Source organism: Hyla sarda, chromosome 7 (genome assembly GCF_029499605.1).
Source record: "Hyla sarda isolate aHylSar1 chromosome 7, aHylSar1.hap1, whole genome shotgun sequence".
Classification (NCBI taxonomy): domain Eukaryota; kingdom Metazoa; phylum Chordata; class Amphibia; order Anura; family Hylidae; genus Hyla; species Hyla sarda.
In genome coordinates, this window is record NC_079195.1 from 162,503,109 (window position 1) to 162,531,020 (window position 27,912).

Here is a 27,912-nt window from a genome sequence, read left to right on the forward strand (position 1 = left end):
AAGGGGTTAAAGCCCTCTGATGTCTTCCTAAAGTAAAAACATGTCAACTTTATGATGCAGACATAAAGTAGACATATTGTATATGTGAATCAATATATAATTTATTTGGGATGTCCATTTTCCTTATAAGCAGAGAGTTTCAAAGTAAAAAAAAAATGCAATATCTTTACATTTTTCATCAAGAAATGAAGTATCGACGAAAATTTACCACTAACATAAAGTAGAATATGTCACGAAAAAACAATCTTGGAATCAGAATGAAAAGTTAAAGCATCCCAGAGTTATTAACCACTTAGGGACCTAGGGTGTATGCCTTGACGCCCTGGTACTTAAGGTTAACGTATCCATACGCCCATGGAAATTTCGGTCCCCGCCGTGCGTGGACCAGACCGGGGTGACTGCTGATGTCTATCAGAAGGCACCCCGCACAAATGCCCAGGGGGGTCATCAGACCCCCATGTCGGCGATCGCCGCAAATCGCTGGTGAATTCACACCAGCGATTTGCTCCGATTCCGGCTCATGCGGGTCTATGTTGACCCGGAATATAAGGGGGATCGCGGTTGTCAAAGACATCCACGATCCCCCTGAAGTGATAAAAGTGAGGTGGCAGGAATGCCACCCCTCCTATCCCTGCTAATGGTCACCAGAAGCAACGACCAATAGCAGATCGGGGGCATAGGGGTTAACTTTCAGTTTCCCCGTTCTGCCCAATAGACAGTGGACCGGCGCCGAAGTCCACTTACCCATCCGGAGGCTGACGTGCGGCTGGCTCCCTGGATCCTACGGAAGCCGGTGAGTTGCCTAGCAACATCTGGAGGGATACAGTCTGAGACCACCAGTAGCCCTCCAGATGTTGCAAATCTACAATTTCCAGCATGCCCAGACAGCTGTTTGCTGTGTGGGCATGCTGGGATTTGTAGTTTTGCAACAGCTGGAGGGCTACACTTTGGAGATCACTATGCAGTGATCTCTAAATTGTGGCCCTATAGATCTAGCAAAACTACAACTCCTAGCATGCCCACACAGCAGTTTGCTGTCTGGGCATGCTGGGATTTGTAGTTTTGCAACATCTGTAGAACCATAGTTTGGAGATCACAGTGCAGTGGTCTCTAAATTGTAGCCCTCAAGATGTTGCAAAACTGCAAATCCCAGCATGCCCAAACAGCATGCTGGGAGTTGTAGTTGCGTACCTCCAGCTGTTGCATAACTACATCTCCCAGCATGCCCTTCGGCGATCAGTACATGCTGGGAGTTGTAGTTTTGCAACAGCTGGAGGCACACTGGTTGGAAAATACTGAGTTAGGTAACAGAACCTAATTGAAGGTTTTCCAACCAGTGTGCCTCTAGCTGTTGCAAAAGTACAACTCCCAGCATGCACGGTCTGTCAGTACATGCTGGTAGTTGTAGTTTTGAAACAGCTGGAGGTCCCCCCCCCCCCATGTGAATGCTCAAGGTACATTCACATGGGCAGGTTTCCAGTAAGTTTCCTGCTTCAAGTTTGGGCTGCGGCAAATTTTTCGCTGCATTGCAAACTCCTAGCGGGAAACTCAACGTAACCCACCAGTGCGAATGTACCCTAAAAACACTACACTAACACATAATAAAGGGTAAAACACTACATATACACCCCTTACACTGCCCCCCCAATAAAAATGAAAAACGTATTGTACAGCAGTGTTTCCAAAACGGAGCCGCCAGCTGTTGCAAAACAACAACTCCCAGTATCTCCGGACAGCCACTGACTGTCCAGGCATGCTGGGAGTTTAGCAACAGCTGGAGGCACCCTGCTTAGGAATCACTGGCATAGAATGCCCCTATATCCACCCCTATGCAATCCCTAATGTAGTCCTCAAATGGGCATGGCGCTCTCTCACTTCGGAGCCCTGTCGTATTTTAAGGAAACACTACACTACAAATTATGGGGGGCTTTTTCTCCTTTTACCCCTTATGAAAAGAAAAAGTTGGGGTCTGCACCAGCCTGTTAGTGTAAAAACATATACATTTTTACACTAACATGCTGGTGTTGCCCCATACTTTTAACCCCTTAAGGACCGAGCCCTTTTTCACCTTAAGGACCGGAGCGTTTTTTACAATTCTGACCACTGTCACTTTAAACATTTATAACTCTGGAATGCTTTTAGTTATCATTCTGATTCCGAGATTGTTTTTTCGTGACATATTCTACTTTAACTTAGTGGTAAAATTTTATGGTAACTTGCATCCTTTCTTGGTGAAAAATCCCCAAATTTGATGAAAAAAATGAAAATTTTGCATTTTTCTAACGTTGAAGCTCTCTGCTTGTAAGGAAAATGGATATTCAAAATAATTTTTTTTTGGGTTCACATATACAATATGTCTACTTTATGTTTGCATCATAAAATTTATGAGTTTTTACTTTTGGAAGACACCAGAGGGCTTCAAAGTTCAGCAGCAATTTTGAAATTTTTCACAAAATTTTCAAACTCGCTATTTTTCATGGACCAGTTCAGGTTTGAAGTGGATTTGAAGGGTCTTCATATTAGAAATACCCCATAAAAGACCCCATTATAAAAACTACACCCCCCAAAGTATTCAAAATGACATTCAGTAAGTGTAGTAACCCTTTAGGTGTTTCACAGGAATAGCAGCAAAGTGAAGGAGAAAATTCAAAATCTTCATTTTTTTCATGTTCTTGTAGACCCAATTTTTGAATTTTTGCAAGGGGTAAAAAGGAGAAAATTTTTACTTGTATTTGAAACCCAATTTCTCTTGAGTAAGGACATACCTCATATGTCTATGTTAATTGTTCAGCGTGCGCAGTAGAGGGCTCAGAAGGGAAGGAGCGACAAATGGTTTTTGGGGGGCATGTCACCTTTAGGAAGCCCCTATGGTGCCAGGACAGCAAAAAAAAAAAACACATGGCATACTATTTTGGAAACTAAACCCCTCAGGGAACGTAAAAAGGGGTAAAGTGAACCTTAATACCCCACAGGTGTTTCACGACTTTTGCATATGTAAAAAAAATTTTTTTTTACCTAAAATGCTTGTTTTCCCAAAAATTTTACATTTTTAAAAAGGGTAATAGCAGAAAATACCCCCCAAAATTTGAAGCCCAATTTCTCCCGAGTACGGCGATACCCCATATGTGGCCCTAAACTGTTGCCTTGAAATACGACAGGGCTCCAAAGTGAGAGCGCCATGCGCATTTGAGGCCTAAATTAGGGATTGCATAGGGGTGGACATAGGGGAATTCTACGCCAGTGATTCCCAAACAGGGGGCCTCCAGCTGTTGTAAAACTCCCAGCATGCCTAGACAGTCAGTGGCTATCTGGCAATACTGGGAGTAGTTGTTTTGCAACAGCTGGAGGCTCCGTTTTGGAAACAGTGACGTACCAGACGTTTTTCATTTTTATTGAGGAGGGGAGGGGGGCTGTGTAGGGGTATGTGTATATGTAGTGTTTTTTACTTTTTATTTTATTTTGTGTTAGTGTAGTGTAGTGTTTTTAGGGTACAGTCGCACGGGCAGGGGTTCGCAGTAGTTTCTCGCTGACAGTTTGAGCAGCGGCAGAAAATTTGCCGCAGCTCAAACTTGTAGCCGGATACTTACTGTAATCCTCCGCCCATGTGAGTGTACCCTGTACGTTCACATTGGGGGGTGGGAAACATCCAGCTGTTGCAAAACTACAACTCCCAGCATGTACGGTCTATCAGTGCATGCTGGGAGTTGTAGTTTTGCAACAGCTGGAGACACACAGGTTGTGAAACACTGAGTTTGGTAACAAACTCAGTGTTTTGCAACCAGTGTGCCTTCAGCTGTTGCAAAAGCTACAACCCCCAGCATGTACGGACAGCGGCAGGGCATGCTGGGTCTTGTAGTTATGCAACAGCCGGAGGCATACTACATTGGCTGGGGATGCTGGGGATTGTAGTTATGCAACAGCTGGAGACACACTGGATTACTACTTAACTCAGTGTGCCTCCAGCTGTTGCAAAACTACAACTCTCAGCAGTCACCGACAGCCAACGGGCATGCTGGGAGTTGTAGTTATGCAACCACCAGATGCACCACTACAACTCCCAGCATGCACTTTAGCTGATTGTGCAAGCTGGGAGTTGTAGTTACACAACAGCTGAAGGTACACTTTTCCATAGAAAGAATGTGCATGCTGGGAGTTGTGGTGGTCTGCCTCCTGCTATTGCATAACTACAGCTCCCAGCATGCTCTTGTTGCATGCTGGGAGCTGTTGCTAAGCAACAGCAGGAGGCTGTCACTCACCTCAAACGATCCACACTGCAGGTCAGTCCCTCGCCGCCGCCGTCGCTCCTGGGGCCCCGATCCCAACAGGGACGCCGGGGATCGGGGTCCCCAGCACCCGGGGTCTTCTGCCCGCACCCGCTCATGTCCTCCGGAAGAGAGGCGGAGCGGGTTGCGGGAGTGACACCCGCAGCAGGCGCCCTGATTGGTCGGCCGGTAATCCGGCCGACGAATCAGGGCGATCGTGAGGTGGCACCAGTGCCACCTCACTCCTGCAGGCTCTGGCTGTTCGGGGCCGTCTCTGACTGGAGACCCGATTGACCCGGAATCCGCCGCAGATCGCTGGACTGAATTGTCCAGCGATCTGCGGCAATCGCAGACATGGGGGGACATAATGACCCCCCTGGGCGTTCAGCAGGCATCCGGCCCCGGCTCCCCTCCGGCTAGCAGTGGGGGCCGGAAATGCTCAGGGCGTATCCATATGCCCTCGATCCTTAAGGACTTGGAAACGGGGGCGTATGGATATGCCTTATGTCCTTAAGGGGTTAATGTTCACAAGTGGTAAAAGCAAAAAAAAAAATAATAAATTTGGAACGCAATTTCTCCTGAGTACGGAAATACCCCATATGTGGGCGTAAAATGCTCTGCGGATGCACAACAAGGCTCAGGAGTGAGAGCACACCATGTACATTTGAGGCCTAAATTCGTGATTTGCACAGCGGTGGCTGATTTTACAGCGGTTCTGACATAAACGCAAAAAAATAAATACCCACATGTGACCCCATTTTGGAAACTACACCCCTCACGGAACGTGACAAGGGGTATAGTGAGCCTAAACACCCCACCGGTGTTTGACGAATTTTCATTAAAGTTGGATGGAAAAATGAGAAAAATACATTTTTTTCATTAAAATGCTGGTGTTACCCTAAATTTTTCATTTTCACAAGGGAAAATAGGAAAAAAGCCCCCCAAAATTTGTAACCCCATTTCTTCTGAGTAAGAACATTCCCCATATGTGGATGTAAAGTGCTCTGCGGGCGAACTACAATGCTCAGAAGAGAAGGAGCGCCTTTGGAAACTACACCCTTCACGTAATGTAATAAGGGGAACAGTGAGCATTTACGCCCCACAGGTGTCTGACAGATTTTTGGAACAGTGGTCCGTGAAAATGAAAAATTCAATTTTTCATTTGCCCAGCCAACTGTTCTGTCAAACGCCAGTGGGGTGTAAATACTCACTGCACCCCTTATTAAATTCTGTGAGGGGTGAAGTTTCCAAAATGGGGTCACATGGGGGGGGGGTCCACTGTTCTGGGACCACAGGGGGCTTTGTAAACGCACATGGCCCCTGACTTCCATTCCAAACAAATTCTCTTTTCAAAAGCTCAATGGCGCTCCTCCTCTTCTGAGCATTGTAGTGCGCCAGCAGAGCACTTGATGTCCACACATGGGGTATTTCCATACTCAGAAGAAATGGGGTTACAAATTTTGGGGGTCATTTTCTCCTATTACCCCTTGTAAAAATGTAAAATTTGGGGGGGAAAATGCATTTTAGTGAAAATTATTATTTTTTTCATTTACACATCCAACTTTAACAAAAAGTCGTCAAACACCTGTGAGGTGTTAAGGCTCGTTGTACCCCTTGTTACGTTCCTTAAGGGGTGCAGTTTCCAAAATAGTATGCCATGTGATTTTTTTTTTGTTCTGGCACCCCAGGGGCTTCCTAAAGGCCGCATGCCCCCCAAAAACCATTTCAGCAAAATTTGCCTACCAAAAGCCAAATGTGACTCCTTCTCTTCTGAGCATTGTAGTTCGCCCACAGAGCATTTTATGTCCTAACATGGGATATTTCCATACTCGGAAGAGATGGGGTTACAAATTTTGGGGGGCATTTTCTCCCATTACCCTTTGTAAAAATGGTAAATTTGGGGAAAAAACTGCAACTGCTCACTGGACCCCTTGCTACATGCCTTGAGGGGTGTAGTTTCCAAGATGGTATGCCATGTGGAGTTTTCTGCTGTTCTGGCACCATAGGGGCTTCCTAAATGTGACATGCCCCCCAAAATCCATTTCAGCAAAATTCACTCTCCAAAATCCCATTGTCGCTCCTTCCCTTCTGAGCCCTCTACTGCGCCCACCGAACACTTTACATACACATATGAGGTATTTCAATACTCGAGAGAAATTGGGTTACAAATTTTGGGGGGCTTTTTCTCCTATTACCACTTGTAAAAAATTCAAAAACTGGGTCTACAAGAACATGCGAGTGTAAAAAAAATGAAGATTTTGAATTTTCTCCTTCACTTTGCTGCTATTCCTGTGAAACACCTAAAGAGTTAACACATTTACTGAATGTTATTATGGATACTTTGAGCAGTGCAGTTTTTATAATGGGGTAATTTGTGGGGTATTTCTAATATGAAGGCCCTTCAAATCCACTTAAAATCTGAACTGGTCCCTGAAAAATCCGAATTATAGAATTTTGTGGAAAATTGCTGCTGAACTTTGAAGCCCTCTGATGTCTTCCAAAACTAAAAACATGCTAAAGAAAAAAGAGAGAGCGCTCCATAGCGTAATACCGCAGGTGTAAGGTCCAAGAATAAAGTAGGAATTGCCCTTACTAAATGTGGTTGTGTAAGCTCACACACAACAGTGGTCAGCGTGATTGAGTGGTAGATCCAGTCTGCAGCCTTCCCATCCGAGCAAGAAGATGTCCCATCCCTGCCGGTGATAGACTGAGCCCACTGTCATGTAAGAAGCCGGCCAGAGCTCCTTACATGACAGTGGGCTCAGCCTATCACCATCCGGTGCGGGACATCACTGCGGCTGGTGATACGTCGACGGCTCTGCGGCATCCCCATCCCCAGGAGGTTGAATGAGGTTAGCAATGCTGGACCAACGGGGGAACGTAGGAAGGTATGTAAAAGTTTATTTTGTTTATTTTTGAGACCCAGGTACAGGAATATATATATAAAAGTCTTGCACTACAGTTGTGCTTTAAGGGGTTAAAGGAAATCCTCTTTCAGGTATTAAGGTTGTCTGTCACTGTAAACCATAAATCTTCACTGACAACTGTGTGTAGCCTTGTTGTACTTTATTTCCTTGTACAGGGAAAACTCAAAAAATGTGAATATCGTGCAAAAGTCCATTGTATTTCATTAACCCCTTAAGGACCCAGCCAATTTTCACTGTAGGACCCGGCCATTTTTTGCACATCTGACCACTGTCACTTTAAGCATTAATAACTCTGGAATGCTTTTACCTTTCATTCTGATTCCGAGATAGTTTTTTCGTGACATATTCTACTTTACGTTAGTGGTAAAATTTTGTCGATACTTGCATCGTTTCTTGGTGAAAAATTCCAAAATTTGATGAAAAAATTGAAAATTTTGCATTTTCTTAACTTTGAAGCTTATAAGGAAAATGAATATTCCAAATAAATTATATAGTGATTCACATATACAACATGTCTACTTTATGATTGCATCATAACGTTGACATGTTTTTACTTTTGGAAGACATCAGAGGGCTTCAAATTTCAGCATCAATTTTCAAATTTTTCACAAAATTTTCAAAATCAAAATTTTTCAGGGACCAGTTCTGTTTTGAAGTGGATTTGAAGGGCTTTCATATTAGAAATGCCCCACAAATGACCCCATTATAAAAACTGCACTCCCCAAAGTATTCAAAATGACATTCAAAAGGTTAGTTAACCCTTTAGGTGTTTCACAGGAATAGCAGCAAATTGAAGGAGAAAATTCAAAATCTTCATTTTTTACACTGGCATGTTCTTGTAGACCCAGTTTTTGAATTTTTACAAGGGGTAAAAGGAGAGAAATCTTCCTAAAATGTGTAGCCCAATTTCTCTCGAGTAAGGAAATACCTCATATGTATATGTCAAGTGTACGGCGGGCGCAGTAGAGGGCTCAGAAGGGAAGGAGCGACAATGGGATTTTGGAGAGTGAGTTTTTCTGAAATGGTTTTTGTGGGGCATGTCGCATTTAGAAAGCCCCTATGGTGCCAGAACAGCAAAAAAAAAAACACATGGCATACTATTTTGGAAACTACACCCCTCAAGGCACGTAACAAGGGGTCCAGTGAGCCTTAACACCCCACAGGTGTTTGACGACTTTTTGTTAAAGTTGGATGTGTAAATTATTTATTTATTTTTTTCCACTAAAATGCTAGTTTTCCCCAAAATTTTTACAAGGGATAATAGGACAAAATGCCCCCCAAAATTTGTAACCCCATCTCTTCTGAGTATGGAAATACCCCAAGTGTGGACGTCAAGTGCTCTGCTGGCGCACTACAATGCTCAGAAGAGAAGGAGTCACATTTGGCTTTGGAAAAGCAAATTTTGCTGAAATGGTTTTTGGAGGCCATGTCGCATTTAGGAAGCCCCTATGGTGCCAGAACAGCAAAAAAAAAAACACATGGCATACTATTTTAGAAGCTTCACCCCTCAAGGAACACATCAAGGGGTACAGTGAGCCTTAAAACCTCACAAGTGTTTGACGACTTTTTGCTAAAGTCTGATGTGTAAATGAAAAAAAAAAAATTTTCACTAAATTGCTGGTTTTCCCCCACATTTTATATTTTTACAAGGGGTAATAGGAGAAAGTGACCCCCAAAATTTGTAACCCCATTTCTTCTGAGTATGGAAATACCCAATGTGTGGACATCAAGTGATCTGCTGGTGCACTACAATGCTCAGAAGAGAAGGAGCACCATTGAGCTTTTGAAGACAGAATTTGGTTGGAATAGAAGTCGGGGGCCATATGCGTTTACAAAGCCCCTCCCGTGGTGCCAGAACAGTGGACCCCCCCACGTGACCCCATTTTGGAAACTACACCACCCACAGAATTTAATAAGTGAGTATTTACACCCCACTGGCGTTTGACAGATCTTTGGAACAGTGGGCTGTGCAAATATCTGTCAGACACCTGTGGGGTGTAAATGCTCACTGTATCCCTTATTACATTACATGAGGGGTGTAGTTTCCAAAATGGGGTCATATGTGGGGGGGGGGGGGTCCATTGTTCTGGCTCTATGGGGGCTTTGTAAACACACGTAGCCTTCAATTCCGGACAAATTTTGTCTTCAAAATCCCAATGGCGCTCCTTCTTCTGAGCATTGTAATGCGCCCGCCGAGCACTTTACATCCACATATGGGGTATGTTTTGGGGGGCTTTTTTTCCTATGTTTCCTTGTGAAAATGAAAAATTTTGGGTAACACCAGCATTTTTGTGAATTTTTTTTTTCATTTTTCCATCCAACTTTAATGAAAATTCGTCAAACACCTGTGGGGTGTAAAGGCTCACTATACCCATTGTTACTTTCCGTGAGGGGTGTAGTTTCCAAAATTGGGTCACATGTGGGTATTTATTTTTTTGCGTTTTATGTCAGAACCGCTGTAAAATCAGCCACCCCTGTGCAAATCACCAATTTAGGCCTCAAATGTACATAGTGCGCTCTCACTCTTGAGCCTTGTTATGCGCCCGCAGAGCATTTTACGCCCCACATATGGGCTATTTCCGTACTCAGGAGAAATTGCGTTACAAATTTTGGGGGGCTTTTTTTCCTTTTAACACTTGTGAAAATAAAAAGTAAAGGACAACACCAGCATGTTAGTGTAAAATTTTAAATTTTTTTACACTGACAGGCTTGTGTAGCCCCCAACTTTTCCTTTTCATAAGGGGTAAAAGGAGGAAAAGCCCCCCAAAATTTGTAACACAATTTCTACCGATTACGGCGATACCCCATATGTTTCCTTGAAGTACGACAGGGCTCCGAAGTGAGAGAGCGCCATACGCATTTGAGGACTAAATTAGGGATTGCATAGGGGTGGACATAGGGATATTCTACGCCAGTGATTCCCAAATAGGGTGTCTCCAGCTGTTACTAAACTCCCAGCATGCCTGGACAGTCAGTGGCTGTCCAGAAATGCTGGAAGTTGTTGTTTTGCAACAGCTGGAGGCTCCGTTTTGGAAACACTGCCGTACAATAAATGTTTCATTTTTATTGGAGGGGGGGGACAGTGTAAGGGGGTGTTTATGTAGTGTTTTACCCTTTATTATGTGTTAGTGTAGTGTAGTGTTTTTAGGGTACATTCACACGGGCGCAGGTTTACAGTGAGCTTTCCACTAGAAATTTGCGCTACAGCGAAAAATTTGCCGCAGCTCATACTTGAAGCAGAAAACTTACTGTAAACCCGCCCGTGTGAATGTACCCTGTACGTTCACATGGGGGGGCAAACCTCCAGCTGTTTCAAAACTACAACTCCCAGCATGTACTGACAGACCGTGCATGCTGGGAGTTGTAGTTTTGCAACAGCTGGAGGCACACTGGTTGGAAAACCTTCAGTTAGGTTCTGTTACCTAACTCAGTATTTTCCCACCAGTGTGCCTACAGCTGTTGCAAAACTAAAACTCCCAGCATGTACTGATCGCCGAAGGGCATGCTGGGAGATCTAGTTATGCAACAGCTGGAGGGATCGCAGCTACAACTCCCAGCATGCCGAGACAGCTGTTTCGGCATGCTGGGATTTGCAGTTTTGCAACATCTGGAGGGCTACAGATAGAGACCACTGCACTGTGATCTCCAAACTGTGGACCTCCAGATGTTGCAAAACAACAAATTCCAGCATGCCCAGACAGCAAACAGCTATGTGGGCATGCTAGGAGTTGTAGTTTTGCAAGATCTAGAGTTCCACAGTATAGAGATCACTGTGCAGTGGTTTCCAAACTGTAGACCTCCAGCTGTTGCAAAACTGCATCTCCCACCATGCCCAGCAGCTGTCTGGGCATGCTGGGAGTTGTAGTTTTGCAACATCTGGAGGGCTACAGTCTGACTGTAGCCCTCTAGATGTTGCTAGGCAACTTACCGGCTTCCGTCAGATCCAGGGAGCCGTCCTCTTCTGCTGCACGACATCGCCGCCCGCGCTGATCACTGCCGCCGATCCCGTCCCGCAGCTTCCACCGACGGGTAAGTGGATCTTCAGCGTTCGTTCCCCGTCGTTTCCCCGTCCTGCCCCGCCTATTGTGGGTGGGCAGAACGGGGAAAACAAAAGTAAACCCCCCCGCCCCTGATCTGCTATTGGTGGTCGCGTCTAGACCACCAATAGCAGAGATAGGAGGGGTGGCACCTCTGCCACCTCACTCCTATCGCTAGAGGGGGATCGTGGGTGTCTTAGACAACCGCGATCCCCCTTATATTCCGGGTCACCATAGACCCGTATGACCCGGAATCGGCGCAAATCGCAAGTGTGAATTCACTTGCGATTTGCACCGATCGCCGACATGGGGGGGTCTGATGACCCCCCTGGGCATTTGCACGGGGTGCCTGCTGATCGATATCAGCAGTCACCCCGGCCCGGTCCCCGCCCGGCAAGTACAGGTACGCCCTGAGTCCTTAAGACCCAGGTACAGAAGGCGTATCCATACGCCCTAGGTCCTGTACGGGTTAATGCAGTGCTTCTCAAATAGTGGGGCTCCGTAAAGGGGGCCCCACTCGCAAGCGGCGTCCCACACGGCATCGGTTGCCTAGCAACTCTACGGCTGGATCTTACTTACGGCCCTGGGTTGTCAGTGTGGCTGCCTGGGAGAGGCGCTTTGAACTCCGGCGTTGCGCGCTGCTTCATTCAGATGTGAGGTCACGTCACCGGGGTGACATGACCTCACGTCTAAGCGCAGCAGCCCACCATGTCGGAGTTCACTGTGCCACCGAGCAGTGTGCCCGCCACCCTGCTCTCTCTCGTACAGGCCCTGCTTGTCCTAAGGTACAGATTCCTGCATGTCCTCTATGTAAAGAGCCCCGCTTGATGTCAGTGTTCAGAGCCCCGCTTGTTGTCAGTGTACAGAGCCCCGCTTGTTGTCATTGTACAGAGCCCTGCTTGTTGTCAGTGTACAGAGCCCCGCTCGTTGTCAGTGTACAGAGCCCCGCTCGTTGTCAGTGTACAGAGCCCCGCTCGTTGTCAGTGTACAGAGCCCCGCTCGTTGTCAGTGTACAGAGCCCCGCTCGTTGTCAGTGTACAGAGCCCCGCTCGTTGTCAGTGTACAGAGCCCCGCTCGTTGTCAGTGTACAGAGCCCCGCTCGTTGTCAGTGTACAGAGCCCCGCTCGTTGTCAGTGTACAGAGCCCCGCTCGTTGTCAGTGTACAGAGCCCCGCTCGTTGTCAGTGTACAGAGCCCCGCTCGTTGTCAGTGTACAGAGCCCCGCTCGTTGTCAGTGTACAGAGCCTCATATACGTTAATAAGGATACAGTGTTATGCAGAGGTGTACTTATAACAATTTTATAGAAAAATTATACTATTTACAGTTGCGCGGGGGGCGTGAAATGTTTTCTTCTTCCTAGGGGGGGGGCATGACAGAAAATAATTGAGAAGCACTGCATTAATGCAACTTAAAAGGAAAGGAAGCATGAAGTGCTCCAAAATCTCCTGGTAGACAGATGTGTTGACCCTGTACTTCATGAAGCCCAGTTGACCAACACCAGCAGATGACATGGCTGCCCAAATCATAGTAATTGGGGGGGCTTTGGGGTTTCCATGAGCTGTAAGCCATAATCATCATAATTAAGGGGTTATCCAGCCTAAAGTGTTTTCAGTACCTACCCGCCAGTCCTGAATGGACTTGTGTGGAGTCTGTTTTTTTTCTTGTTGTCTGCATGGCTCAGTGTTTTTTTTCTCTCATTTTGGCGGTGCTAGGGTGTTCAGATCTTTGTGTTTCCTGTCTGGCTTCCGTTATTGAAACTACATTTCACAGGATTCCTTGTTTTGTTTGGGGAGGGGACTTGGCTTCCTCCCACATTTCTGTCTCTCTACCCTTTGTAGTATGTGTGCGCGTGCCTTTGTTAGAAACTACATGTCCCAGAATGCCGTTGTCGATCGTCTCCCTCCCACATCTCGTTTGTTCCACCTCTTGTAGTGCTATCCCAGCCCCACACGTCACACCCGTCTTTTTTACTACAGATCCCATCATTTTCCTTTTTTTGTTTCCTCCCACTCTGTAGCAACGTAGCTATACATAGGGGGAGGAAATTAAGCTAGCAGGGGGCGTGTAACAAGGACAGGCCTAATTTACTAGCCGAGCCCACATACATCACATGACTAAGAGTCATGTGACAGAGGAAAAACGCAATGACGTGAACGCGCAGCGCTGCGCCGGGAACGTCATCCGGAAAGTTCCCGCAGAAAGAAAAACAAAGCAAAGCCCACAAACTGTTAACAAGCAGTGACGCACGGTCTCGGGCCGCACAGAAACATGGGAAACGGCCGAGACATACGTCATATGGTAGGCAGAAAAAATACAACTTCCTGTGGAAAGAACAAGAAAGAATGGGCTGCAAATAAAAAAAGGTAAGGTATGTTAGAAGTGGTATGAAAGTCAGTGTGAACGATGCCATAGTGTGTGATGATTCTGAGGATGTGGAATCACTGTGGGTAGAATTACAAAAGGAGGGAAATACTGAAAAAATAATACTTGGTGTAATCTACAGACCCCCTAATATCACTGAAGAGATAGAAAGTCGGCTGCATAAACAAATAGAGAGGGCCACCCGGGCAGGTACAGTGGTAATAATGGGAGATTTTAACTATCCAGATATAGATTGTGGTCCGGGGTTGGCTAAAACTCAAAGGGGCGACAATTCCTAAATTTATTGCAGGATAATTTTATGGGCCAGTTTGTGGAGGACCCAACAAGAAGTGATGCCTTGTTGGATCTGATCATTTCCAACAACGCAGAGCTGGTTGGTAATGTAACTGTGCGGGAAAACCTTGGTAATAGCGACCACAATATAGTTACTTTTGACTTAAAATGTAGAAAACGAAGACAGACGAGGAAGGCAAAAACATATAACTTTAAAAAGGCAAATTTCCCTGGGCAGAGAGCTGCACTACGGGACATAGACTGGGGGGCGGTGTTCTCAAATACTGATACAGAAGGTAAATGGGACATCTTTAAATCAACTCTAAATAACTATACGGCTAAATATATACCAAAGGGGAACAAATATAAACGATTAAAACTAAATCCTACATGGCTGACAAATGATGTTAAAAGAGCTATAAACAATAAAAAAAATAGCCTTCACCCAGCCTTCACAGGTCTTCCCCAGGAAACTATAGACCGGTAAGTTTAACGTGCATTGTGGGTAAATTGTTTGAAGGACTTATAAGGGATTACATACAGGAATACATAGGGGATAATTGTATTATACACAGTTCATAGATAGACAGCACGGCACTACTTCCCCTTAGGTGTAGAACGGTGATGAAACGGCAGACCAGGACTGGGATTGCTGGAGGTGGTGCTCTGACTAGCAATAGTGCATGGAATCGCAACAAAGAAGCAGAGAAATAATGGGCAACTCACCGCGGCCAGCTGAGTAAATCTTCTTTTATTACATACTCACAAAAGTATCATATGGGAAGAGGGTGGTGGGGGGACACAGGATGGCGACCAAGCTCCGGCCGGAGGAAGCACGACCATCGTGCGAAACGGAGCTTGGTCGCCATCCTGTGTCCCCCCACCACCCTCTTCCCATATGATACTTTTGTGAGTATGTAATAAAAGAAGATTTACTCAGCTGGCCGCGGTGAGTTGCCCATTATTTCTCTGCTTCTTTGTTGCGATAATTGTATTATAAGTGATAGCCAGCATGGGTTTACTATGGATAGAAGTTGTCAAACCAATCTAATTTGCTTTTATGAGGAGGTGAGTAGAAGCCTTGACAGAGGAATGGCTGTGGATATAGTGTTTCTGGATTTTGCTTATGCGTTTGATACTGTCCCTCATAGACGTCTGATAGGTAAGTTAAGGTCTTTGGGTTTGGAAATTTTAGTTTGTAACTGGATTGAACACTGGCTCATGGATCGTACCCAGAGAGGGTGGTCAATCATTCGTATTCTGATTGGTCCCAGGTAATTAGTGGTGTACCCCAAGGTTCTGTACTGGGCCCGCTGTTGTTTAATTTATTTATCAATTACCGTATATACTCGGGTATAAGCCGTCACGAATATAAGCCGAGGCCCCTAATTTCACCCCAAAATCCCAGGAAAAGTTATTGACTCGAGTATAAGCCTAGGGTGGGAAATACATCATCCCCCCCTGTCATCATCCAGACCCCCGTCATTAACATCCTCATCATTATCACCCTGTCATCATCCAGACCCTCATCATCATCACCCTGTCATCATCCCCTTGTCATCATCCCACACCCCCCCCCTTGTCATCATCCCCTTGTCATCATCCCCTTGTCATCATCCCCTTGTCATCATCCCACCCCCCCCCTTCATCATGCCCTTGTCATCATCCCCTTGTCATCATTCCACAACCCCCCCTTCATCATGCCCTTGTCATCATCGCCTTGTCATCATCCCCACCCCCTTCATCATCCCCTTGTCATCATCCCACACCCCCCCTTCATCATCCCCTTGTCATCATCCTCTTGTCATCATCCTCTTGTGAACTATCCGCCCTCAGTGGTCTTCAACCTGCGGACCTCCAGAGGTTTCAAAACTACAACTCCCAGCAAGCCCGGGCAGCCATCGGCTATCCGGGCTTGCTGGGAGTTGTAGTTTTGAAACCTCTGGAGGTCCGCAGGTTGAAGACCACTGCGGCCTTCGACATCATCCAGCCCCCTCTCACCCCCTTTAGTTCTGTACAGTACTCGCCTCCGCTCGGCGCTGGTCCGGTACTGCAGGACTGTCCGGTGGGATAGTGGTTCCGGGCTGCTATCTTCACCGGGGGCGCCTCTTCTCCGCACTTCGGGCCCAGAATAGAGGCGTTGCCTTGACGATGATGCAGAAGGACGTTGGTAATGAACGTACCTCTGCGTCATCGTCAAGGCAACGTGACTATTCTGGGGCCGGGCCCGAAGCGCCTAGAAGAGGCCTCCCCGGTGAAGATAGCAGCCCGGAACCACTATCCCACCGGACGGCCTCCTCACCGGACAGTCCTGCAGCCCCGGACAAGCGCCAAGCGGAGGCGAGTACTGTACAGAACTAAAGGGGGTGAGAGGGGGCTGGATGATGTCGAAGGCCGCAGTGGTCTTCAACCTGCGGACCTCCAGAGGTTTCAAAACTACAACTCCCAGCAAGCCCGGACAGCCGATGGCTGCCCGGGCTTGCTGGGAGTTGTAGTTTTGAAACCTCTGGAGGTCCGCAGGTTGAAGACCACTGCGGGTGGAGAGTTCACTCGAGTATAAGCCGAGGGGGGTGTTTTCAGCACGAAAAATCGTGCTGAAAAACTCTGCGTATACTCGAGTATATACGGTATATAGAGGATGGCATTAACAGCTCTGTTTCTATCTTTGCAGATGACACCAAGCTTTGTAGCACAGTACAGTCTATATAGGAGGTGTATAGGTTACAAGATGACTTAGACTAAGATAGACTAAGTGTCTGGGCATCCACTTGGCAAATGAGGTTCAATGTGGATAAATGTTAAGTTATGCATCTGGGTACTAATAACATGAATGCGTCGTATGTCTTAGGGGGGATTAAACTGGCAGAGTCACTGGTAGAGAAGGTTCTGGGTGTACTTGTAGATCACAGACTACAGAATAGCATGCAATGTCAGGCTGCTGCTTCCAAGGCCGGCAGGATATTGTCATGTATCAAAAGAGGCATGGACTCGAGGGACAGGGACATAATGCTCCCCCTTTATAGGGCATTGGTGCGGCCTCACCTGGAGTATGCTGTTCAGTTTTGGGCACCAGTCCATAAAAGGGACACTGTGGAGCTGGAAAGAGTGCAGAGACGCGCAACTAAACTAATATGGGGCATGGAACATCTTAGCTATTAGGAGCGATTAAAGGAGTTACATTTGTTTAGTCTTGAGAAGAGACGTTTAACCTGTTGGGGACGAAGGGCGTATGCATACGCCCTTGCGTCCTGGTACTTAAGGACGAAGGGCGTGTCCATACGCCCGTGGGAATTTCGGCACGCGCCGGGCGGGGACCGGGCCGGGGTGACTGCTGATATCTATCAGCAGGCACCCCGTGCAAATGCCCAGGGGGGTCATTAGACCCCCCCATGTCGGCGATCGGCGCAAATCGCAAGTGAATTCACACTTGCGATTTGCGCCGATTCCGGGTCATTACGGGTCTATGGTGACCTGGTGACCCGGAATAGAAGGGGGATCGTGGGTGTCTAAGACACCCACGATCCCCCTAAAGCGATAGGAGTGAGGTGGCAGGGTTGCCACCCCTCCTATCTCTGCTATTGGTGGTCTAGACGCGACCACCAATAGCAGATCTGGGGCGGAGGGGTTTACTTTCGTTTTCCCCGTCCTGCCCACCCACAATAGGCGGGGCAGAACGGGGAAAAAGAAGAGGCGCGGCGCCGGAGTCCACTTACCCCTCCGGAGGCAGCGGAGCGACGGGGATCGGCGGGCGGCGACGGAGATCTGCGGCGGCGTGCGGCAGAAGAGGACGGCTCCCGGATGCGACGGAAGCCGGTGAGTATTTGCCTAGCAACATCTAGAGGGCTACAGTCTGAGACCACTATAGTGGTCTCTAGACTGTAGCCCTCCAGATGTTGCAAAACTACAACTCCCAGCATGCCCAGACAGCTGTTTGCTGTGTGGGCATGCTGGAATTTGTAGTTTTGCAACAACTGGAGGTCTGCAGTTTAGAGACCACTGCACAGTGATCTCTATACTGCCCTCTAGATCTTGCAAAACTACAACTCCTAGCATTCCCACACAGCTGTTTGCTGTCTGGGCATGCTGGGAGTTGTAGTTTTGCAACATCAGGAGGTCCACAGTTTGGAGATCACTGTTCAGTCGTCTCTTAATTGTAGCACTCTAGATGTTGCAAAACTACAAATTCCAGCATGCCCACACAGAAAACAGCTGTCTCGGCATGCTGGGAGTTGTAGTTGCGTACCTCCAGCTGTTGCATAACTACATCTCCCAGCATGCCCTTCTGTGATCAGACATGCTGGGAATTGTAGTTTTGCAACATCTGGAGGCACACTGGTTGGAAAATACTGAGTTAGGTAACAGAACCCAACTCAGTATTTTCCAACCGGGAAACTCACCGTAACCCGCCAGTGTGAATGTACCCTAAAAACACTACACTAACACCTAATAAAGAGTAAAACACTACATAAACACCCCCTTACACTGTCCCCCCCCCCAATAAAAATGAAAAACGTATTGTACAGCAGTGTTTCCAAAACGGAGCCTCCAGCTGTTGCAAAACAACAACTCCCAGCATTTCCGGACAGCCACTGACTGTCCAGGCATGCTGGGAGTTTAGCAACAGCTGGAGGCACCCTGTTTGGGAATCATTGGCGTAGAATACCCCTATGTCCACCCCTATGCAATCCCTAATTTAGTCCTCAAATGCGCATGGCACTCTCTCACTTCGGAGCCCTGTCGTATTTCAAGGAAACAGTTTAGTGCCACATATGGGGTATTTCTGTACTCGGGAGAAATTACACTACAAATTTTGGGGGGCTTTTTCTCCTTTTACCCCTTATGAAAAGGAAAAGTTGGGGTCTACACCAGCCTGTTAGTGTAAAAAAAAAATTTTTTTACACTAACATGCTGGTGTTGCCCTTTACTTTTTATTTTCACAAGAGGTAAAAGGAAAAAAAGACCCCCAAAATTTGTAACGCAATTTCTCCTGAGTACGGAAATACCCCATATGTGGGCGTAAAATGCTCTGCGGACGCACAACAAGGCTCAAGAGTGAGAGCGCACCATGTACATTTGAGGCCTAAATTGGTGATTTGCACAGGGGTGGCTGATTTTACAGCGGTTCTGACATAAATGCAAAAAAATAAATACCCACATGTGACCCCATTTTGGAAACTACACCCCTCATGTAATGTAATAAGGGATACAGTGAGCATTTACGCCCCACAGGGGTCTGAAAGATTTTTGGAACAGTGGTACGTGAAAATGAAAACTTAAATTTTTTTGTTTGCACAGCCCACTGTTCCAAAGATCTGTCAAACGCCAGTGGGGTGTAAATGCTCACTGTACCCCTTATTACATTCCGTGAGGGGTGTAGTTTCCAAAATGGGGTCACATGTGGGGGGGTCCACTGTTCTGGCACCACGGGGGGCTTTGTAAATGCACATGGCGCTCCTTCTCATCTGAGCGTTGTAGTTCGCTAGCAGTGCACTTGACGTCCAAACATGGGGTATTTCCATACTCAGAAGAAATGGGGTTACAAATTTTGGGGGGCATTTTCTCCTATTACCCTTTGTAAAAAAGTAACATTTGGGGAAAAAACAGCATTTTAGTGGAAAAATATTTTTTTTTCATTTACACATCCGACTTTAACAAAAAGTTGTCAAACACCTGTGGGGTGTTAAGGCTCACCTTACCCCTTGTTACGTTCCTTGAGGGGTGTCGTTTCCATAATAGTGTGCAATGTGGGGGTTTTTGCTGTTCTGGCACCATAGGGGCTTCCTAAATGGGACATGCCCCCCAAAAACCATTTCAGAAAAACTCACTCTCCTAAATCCCATTGTTGCTCCTTCGCTTCTGAGCCCTCTAGTGCACCCGCCGAACACTTGACACTTGAGGTATTTTCTTACTCAAAAGAAATTGGGTTACAAATTTTGAGAGGATTTTTTTCCTTTTACCCCTTGTAAAAATTCAAAAATTGGGTCTACAAAAACATGCCAGTGTAAAAAATGAAGATTTTGAATTTTCTCCTTCACTTTGCTGCTATTCCTGTGAAACACCTAAAGGGTTAAAACGCTGACTGAATGTCATTTTGAATACTTTGAGGGGTGCAGTTTTTATAATGGGGTCATTTATCGGGTATTTCTAACCAGAAGACCCTTCAAATCCACTTCAAACCTGAACTGGTCCCTGAAAAATTACGATTTTGAAAATTTTGCGAAAAATTGGAAAATTGTTGCTGAACTTTGAAGCCCTCTGGTGTCTTCCAAAAGTAAAAACTCATCAATTTTATGATGCAAACATAAAGTAGACATATTGTATATGTGAATCAATATATAATTTATTTGGAATATCCATATTCCTTATAAGCAGAGAGCTTCAAAGTTAGAAAAATGCTAAATTTTCAAATTTTTCTTGAAATTTTAGAATTTTTCACCAAGAAAGGATGCAAGTATCGCCGAAAATTTACCACTAACATAAAGTAGAATATGTCACGAAAAAACAATCTCGGAATCAAATTTATAAGTAAAAGCATTCCAGAGTTATTAATGCTTAAAGTGACAGTGGTCAGATTTGCAAAAAATGCTCCCGTCCTAAGGGTCATAATGGGCTCCGTCCCCAAGTGGTTAAGGGGGGATATGATAAATGTATATAAGTATATTAACCTCTTCAGGACATAGGGCGTATGGATACGCCCTGCATTCCGAGTCCTTAAGGACCGAGGGCGTATCCATACGCCCGTGGGAATTCCGGTCCCCATCGCTATCCGGTTGGGGACCGGAGCCGGATGCCTGCTGAAATCGTTCAGCAGGCATCCCGGCATATCGCCCAGGGGGGTCATTATGCCCCCCCATGTCGGCGATGGCCGCAGATCGCTGGAAAATTCAGTCCAGTGATCTGCGGCGATTCCGGGTCAATCGGGTCTCCGGTGACCCGGAATTACTGGCTGATCGGGGCCCTCTCTGACGGCCCCGAACAGCCAGAGCCTGCAGGGGTGAGGTGGCACTGGTGCGGGACGTGCACCCCGGGTGCTAAGGACCCCGATCCCCGGCGTCAATGTTGGGATCGGGGCCCCAGGAGCGACGGCGGCGGTGACGACGAGGGACTGACCTGTGTGCCGGACGCAGCAGGAGGTGAGTGACAGCCTCCTGCTGTTGCTTAGCAACAGCTCCCAGCATGCGAAAAGGGCATGCTGGGAGCTGTAGTTATGCAACAGCAGGAGGCAGACCACCACAACTCCCAGCATTCCCTTATTTTTTCTATGGAAAAGTGTACCTTCAGCTGTTGTATAACTACAACTCCCAGCTTGCACAAACAGCTAAAGTGCATGCTGGGAGTTGTAGTGGTGCATCTGCTGGTTGCATAACTACAACTCCCAGCATGCCCATTGGCTGTTGGTGACTGCTGAGAGTTGTAGTTTTGCAACAGCTGAAGGCACACTGGTTGTGAAAATCAGAGTTTTTTTTTTTTTACCTAACTCAGTGTTTCACGACCGGTGTGCCTCCAGCTGTTGCAAACTCCAACTCTCAGCAGTCAATGTACACCATGCACCGTACATGCTGGGAGTTGTAGTTTTGCAACAGCTGGAGGCACACTGGTTGTGAAACACTGAGTTAGGTCACAAACTCAGTGATACATAACCAGTGTGCCTACAGCTGTTGCAAAACTAAAACTCTCAGCATGTACAGTCTGTCAGCGCATGCTGGGAGTTGTAGTTTTGCAACAGCTGGATGTCCCCCCCAATGTGAATGTACGGGGTACACTCACATGGGCGGAGGTTTACTGCAGTATCTGGCTGCAAGTTTGAGCTGCGGCAAATTTTCTGCCGCAGCTCAAACTGCCAGCGAGAAACTACTGTGAACCCCCGCCCGTGTGACTGTACCCTAAAAACACTACACTACACTACACTAACACAAAATAAAATAAAAAGTTAAAAACACTACATATACACATACTTCTACACAGCCCCCCTCCCTTCCCCAATAATGAAAATTAAAGCATCTGGTACGCCACTGTTTCCAAAACGGAGCCTCCAGCTGTTGCAAAACAACAACTCCCAGTATTGTCGGACAGCCGTTGACTGTCCAGGCATGCTGGGAGTTTTGCAACAGCTGGAGGCACCCTGTTTGGGAATCACTGGCGTAGAATACCCCTATGTCCACCCCTATGCAAGTCCCCAATTTGGGCCTCAAATGCGCATGGCGCTCTCACTTTGGAGCCCTGTCGTATTTCAAGGCAACAGTTTAGGGTCACATATGGGGTATCGCCGTACTCGGGAGAAATTGTGTTACAAATTTTGGGGGGTATTTTCTGCTTTTACCCTTTTTAAAAATGTAAAATTTTTGGGAAAACAAGCATTTTAGGTAAAAATTATAATTTTTTTTTACATTTGCAAAAGTCGTGAAACACCTGTGGGGTATAAAGGTTCACTTAACCCCTTGTTACGTTCCCCGAGGGGTCTAGTTTCCAAAATGGTATGCCATGTGTTTTTTTTTTTTGCTTTCCTGGCACCATAGGGGCTTCCTAAATGCGGCATGCCCCCAGAGCAAAATTTGCTTTCAAAAAGCCAAATGTGACTCCTTCTCTTCTGAGACCTGTAGTACGCCAGCAGAGCACTTTTCACCCCCATATGGCATGTTTTCTGAATCGGGAGAAATTGGGCTTCAAATTTTTAGGGGTATTTTCTGCTATTACCCTTTTTTAAAAATGTTAAATTTTGGGGAAAACAAGCATTTTAGGTAAAAATTATAATTTTTTTTTACATTTGCAAAAGTCGTGAAACACCTGTGGGGTATAAAGGCTCACTTTATCTCATGTTACATTCCCCCAGGGGTCTAGTTTCCAAAATGGTATGCCATGTGTTTTTTTTTTTTTTTTGCTGTTCTGGCACCATAAGGGCTTCCTAAATGCAACATGCCCCCCAAAAACCGTTTCAGAAAAACGTACTCTCCAAAATTCCCTTGTCGCTCCTTTGCTTCTGAGCCCTCTACTGCGCCCACCGAACACTTTACATAGACATATGAGGTATGTGCTTACTCGAGAGAAATTGGGCTACAAATATAAGTAAAAATTTTCTCCTTTTACCCCTTGTAAAAATTCAAAAATTGGGTCTACAAGAACATGTGAGTGTAAAAAATGAAGATTGTGAATTTTCTCCTTCACTTTGCCGCTATTCCTGTGAAACACCTAAAGGGTTAAAACGCTGACTGAATGTCATTTTGAATACTTTGGGGGGTGTAGTTTTTATAATGGGGTCATTTATGGGGTATTTCTAATATGAAGACCCTTCAAATCCACTTCAAACCTGAACTGGTCCCTGAAAAATATCGAGTTTGAAAATTTTGTGAAAAATCGGAAAATTGCTGCTGTACTTTGAAGCCCTCTGGTGTCTTCCAAAAGTCAAAACTCATCAATTTTATGATGCATACATAAAGTAGACATATTGTATATGTGAACCAAAAAAAAATGTATTCGTAATATCCATTTTCCTTACAAGCAGAAAGCTTCAAATTTACGGATTTTTCACCAAGAAAGGATGCAAGTATCGACAAAAATGTACCACTATGTTAAAGTAGAATATGTCACGAAAAAACTGTCTCGGAATCATAATGATAACTAAAAGCATCCCAGAGTTATTAATGTTTAAAGTGACAGTGGTCAGATGTGCAAAAAATGCTCCGGTCCTTAAGGCCAAAATGGGCTTGGTCCTGAAGGGGTTAATGGCCCATACAAAAAATATGGAGAAAAACTGTTCCAGGTTAAACCCCCCCAAAGGACGAGGCACTCTCTCCGTCTGGAGAAGAAAAAGTTTAGTCTCAAGGGGCGACACGCCTTCTTTACCATCAGAACTGTGAACTTATGGAACAGTCTACCTCAGGAACTGGTCACAGCAGAAAAAATTAACAGCTTTAAAACAGGATTAGATACATTCCTGGAACAAAATAACATTAATGCTTATGAAGAAATATAAAATCCCATCCCTTCCCCAATATCGCGCCACACCCCACCCTTCAATCCCCTGGTTGAACTTGATGGACATATGTCTTTTTCGACCGTACTAACTATGTAACTATGTAACATATATTTTGAAAAATCATGATCTGGACAACACCAATGACATGAAAAGATAAAAATAATTCCTGGAATACCCCTTTATGACAAATCACAGCTTGAGCTATCTTGCTTGTAATGAGTCTCTCTCATATATTAGCTTCACCTTTTAAGTTGCATTACTGAAATCAATGAACGTTGCACGATATTCAAATTTTTAGACTTTCACCTGTATATTGCATGTCCCCTTTTGCAGGCAGGTGACTGGGGAGAGTTACAGCTGCTGAAATGGGGACTGCCCAACCAGAAGTATTCATACTATTCAAAATTATTTGTTGATTTTTTTTAAATACCGTTATGAAGTCATGCAGTATTTTAGCTAGTCCCTTATGGAAAACAGAGTAAGTAATGTGATTATATTGGTACCTATTATCATTGAGATTGGCTTTTATTACTTACTTCAGAAAGTGACTAGAGATGTGCAGAGTGGTCACAACGGTAATAGCTCTATTCTGGTGCATCTGCTGTGGGGTCAGGAGGAGGGGGAGAAAAAAAGCACTGGACTGTTTGACATTTTGCATGGTATGACTAGATATCATCATTGTATATTTTTTGTTTTTCATTTCTGTTTTTCCCTTGACATTTCTGTCTTCCTACACACTGGTCACAATAGAGACTTTATATTTTGTACTGCATCAGAGTTTTAGTGGGCCATGTTGGATTCCATCTTTATTATATCTGCGGTGTTATGCTAGAGTCATGTTATACATGGCACCTGGCTCAGACCTCTCCTGTCCTGAGAGCAATCCCTTTAAAGTACAGTTACCAATGAAAACCTCCCTTGCTAATCTGGGGGATTAAACTGCTAATGCTATGTATGCTTTGTCTTTCCTACATTTACTGTCACTCAGCCAGTTTTTTCTCTTTTTCTCTCTTTCTCCCCCACACCCCACACACACTGTGCTCTGTTTATCAGTCTCTAGTATTGCTGACCCTTCCAATATAAATGTGCTTGAGCTCAGAACAATTGTGCCATCTCATGTACAACACGCTAACCCTAACCATATGATGGATTCTGAAGTGCCGCACACAGACCTCTGTTCACGTGTTGTTCAACAGCTGCGACAAATCCGTGTGGACCTCCTGCTCCTGACTGAAAAATATGTGAGCTATGTATAATTTTATATATGTAGAATTGTCTGTGTGCATGTATTTTTTTTTCTATTTTTCGCCTTTTGACATTTTTCATATAATAGTTGGTTATACTCGATCTTTGATAAACATTAGCACTATGGTCCACTACTACAAATTTTCAATTCCTTCTTACTGTATGCAGTATAGATATCACAAGGAAACTGCCAGCAAGCAGGCTTGTTGTTAGTGACTCTTTATTAAGCTATATTAATAGTCTAATTAAACGCTACAGCTTTACTGCTCAAAATTATTCCTAAAACTGACCCTGATCACACATTTAGGCAACAAACACCATAAGCACCACAGCATCAAGGTTTAGCTGAGCTTTTTAGTTCCACTACAAGTAAAGAAAACATTTTTCACAGATTCTGTTCAAGTACTAGACAAAAAACATAGTAAGCTCTATTTTTTAATTCTGGTTAAAATCTAGTAAGATGGACACAGCCAAAAAAACACAGACCCATTAGTTAATTTAGTCCATCAGTCCTTCAAGCTCCATTGTTGTCTGGCGTGCAATTAATCCGCCACCTCAGTTTTTTATTTTATTTATTTGTTTTTTATTTCCCTTTGTTTTTGTGCTTCCAGATGGTGCAGATGAACAAAAAAGCTATTTGAACTAGGCCTGGTCGGTATAACGGTTCATACCGAATACCGAATTTTTTGGGCTGTACAATATGAATTTTCCTCCATACCACAATACCGGTGTGGCCCCTCCCCCTCGGGAATGTATTATCAGCCTAGCGCAGCGCTGTCCCCACATCGGGGGAACTAATGCTATGTGACCCGCCAGCGCTGTTCTGCCCCCCCCCCCAATTAATGATCAGCCCAGCGGGGCACTACTCACATATGTCACGTTCAAGCACTGTTCTCCTCCTCTTTGTTGGGGGCCGCCGGGCGCTGGAACTCACTCTCCAACCTGCGGACCTCCAGATGCTGCAAAGCTACAACTCCCAGCATGCCCGGACAGCCAACGGGCTGGGCTAATCATTAATTGGGGGGGGGGGCAGAACAGCGCTGGCGTGTCACATGATTTTGGGGTGGGGGGTCGCTGAACACTGCGCGCGGGTCACATGATTGAGGGGGGGGGGGGCTGGTGAAAATACTGTTATATACCGTGGAACCGCCGTAAGTAAAAAAATACTGTGATACACATATTTGGTCATAGCGCCGAGCCCTAATTTGAGCCTTCATACAGAAAACATCATTATCTCCACAGTCATCTAGTTTTCCAACCAATCACTGGACTAGTCTATTACAGCCTTTATTGCATTAAATACAAAGGTGTGAGATGGAAAAAGTTTGCCTTTTTAGTGAGCCGTTTTGCCACATGTCATTTTACTGATGTCTATGATGCATTCTAAAGTATATGGCGTACTGAATGAATCCCCGAGAATCTCCTGATATACCGTATATACTCGAGTATAGGCCGAGTTTTTCAGCACGATTTTTCGTGCTGAAAACACCCCCCTCGGCTTATACTCGAGTGAACTCCCCCACCCGCAGTGGTCTTCAACCTGCGGACCTCCAGAGGTTTCAAAACTACAACTCCCAGCAAGCCCGGGCAGCCATCGGCTGTCCGGGCTTGCTGGGAGTTGTAGTTTTGAAACCTCCGGAGGTCCGCAGGTTGAAGACCACTGCGGCCTTCAACATCATCCAGCCCCCTCTCACCCCCCTTTAGTTCTGAATACTCACCTCCGCTCGGCGCTGGTCCGGTCCTGCAGGGCTGTCCGGTGAGGAGGTGGTCCGGTGGGATACTGGTTCCGGGCTGCTATCTTCACCGGGGAGGCCTCTTCTAAGCGCTTCGGGCCCGGCCTCAGAATAGTCACGTTGCCGTGACAACGACGCAGAGGTGCGTTCATTGCCAACGTACTTCTGCGTCATTGTCAAGGCAACGCCTCTATTCCGGGCCGGAAGCGCGGAGAAGAGGCGCCCCCGGTGAAGATAGCAGCCCGGACCACCTCCTCACCGGACCACCTCCCCACCGGACAGCCCTGCAGGACCGGACCAGCGCCGAGCGGAGGTGAGTACTCAGAACTAAAGGGGGTGAGAGGGGGGCTGGATGATGTTGAAGGCCGCAGTGGTCTTCAACCTGCGGACCTCCGGAGGTTTCAAAACTACAACTCCCAGCAAGCCCGGACAGCCGATGGCTGCCCGGGCTTGCTGGGAGTTGTAGTTTTGAAACCTCTGGAGGTCCGCAGGTTGAAGACCACTGAGGGCGAATGATGAGAAGAGGATGATGAAGGGGGGTGGGGATGATGAAGGGGGGATGTGTGGGATGATGACAAGGGGATGATGAAGGGGGGATGTGTGGGATGATAAGGGGATGATGAAGGGGGGATGTGTGGGATGATAAGGGGATGATGAAGGGGGGATGTGTGGGATGATAAGGGGATGATGAAGGGGGGATGTGTGGGATGATAAGGGGATGATGAAGGGGGGATGTGTGGGATGATAAGGGGATGATGAAGGGGGGATGTGTGGGATGATAAGGGGATGATGAAGGGGGGATGTGTGGGATGATGACAAGGGGATGATGAAGGGGGGATGTGTGGGATGATAAGGGGATGATGAAGGGGGGATGTGTGGGATGATGACAAGGGGATGATGAAGGGGGGATGTGTGGGATGATGACAAGGGGATGATGATGAGGATGTTAATGACGGGTCTGGATGATGACAGGGGGGGATGAGGTATTTCCCACCCTAGGCTTATACTCGAGTCAATAACTTTTCCTGGGATTTTGGGTTGAAATTAGGGGTCTCGGCTTATACTCGGGTCGGCTTATAC

The 27,912-nt window shown here is 46.0% G+C and overlaps 1 protein-coding gene across 1 annotated transcript in view; it reads left to right on the forward strand.

Annotated features, from left to right (window-relative positions):
* The window catches only part of CNTF (ciliary neurotrophic factor), an 81,260-nt gene that overhangs the window by 23,687 nt on the left and 29,661 nt on the right, over positions 1-27,912 (forward strand). Inside the window, exon 2 of the mRNA XM_056531162.1 lies at positions 24,908-25,095. Coding sequence (XP_056387137.1) covers positions 24,997-25,095 — 99 coding nt within the window. The 5' untranslated portion in view covers positions 24,908-24,996. The remainder of the gene's footprint in view (positions 1-24,907; positions 25,096-27,912) is intronic.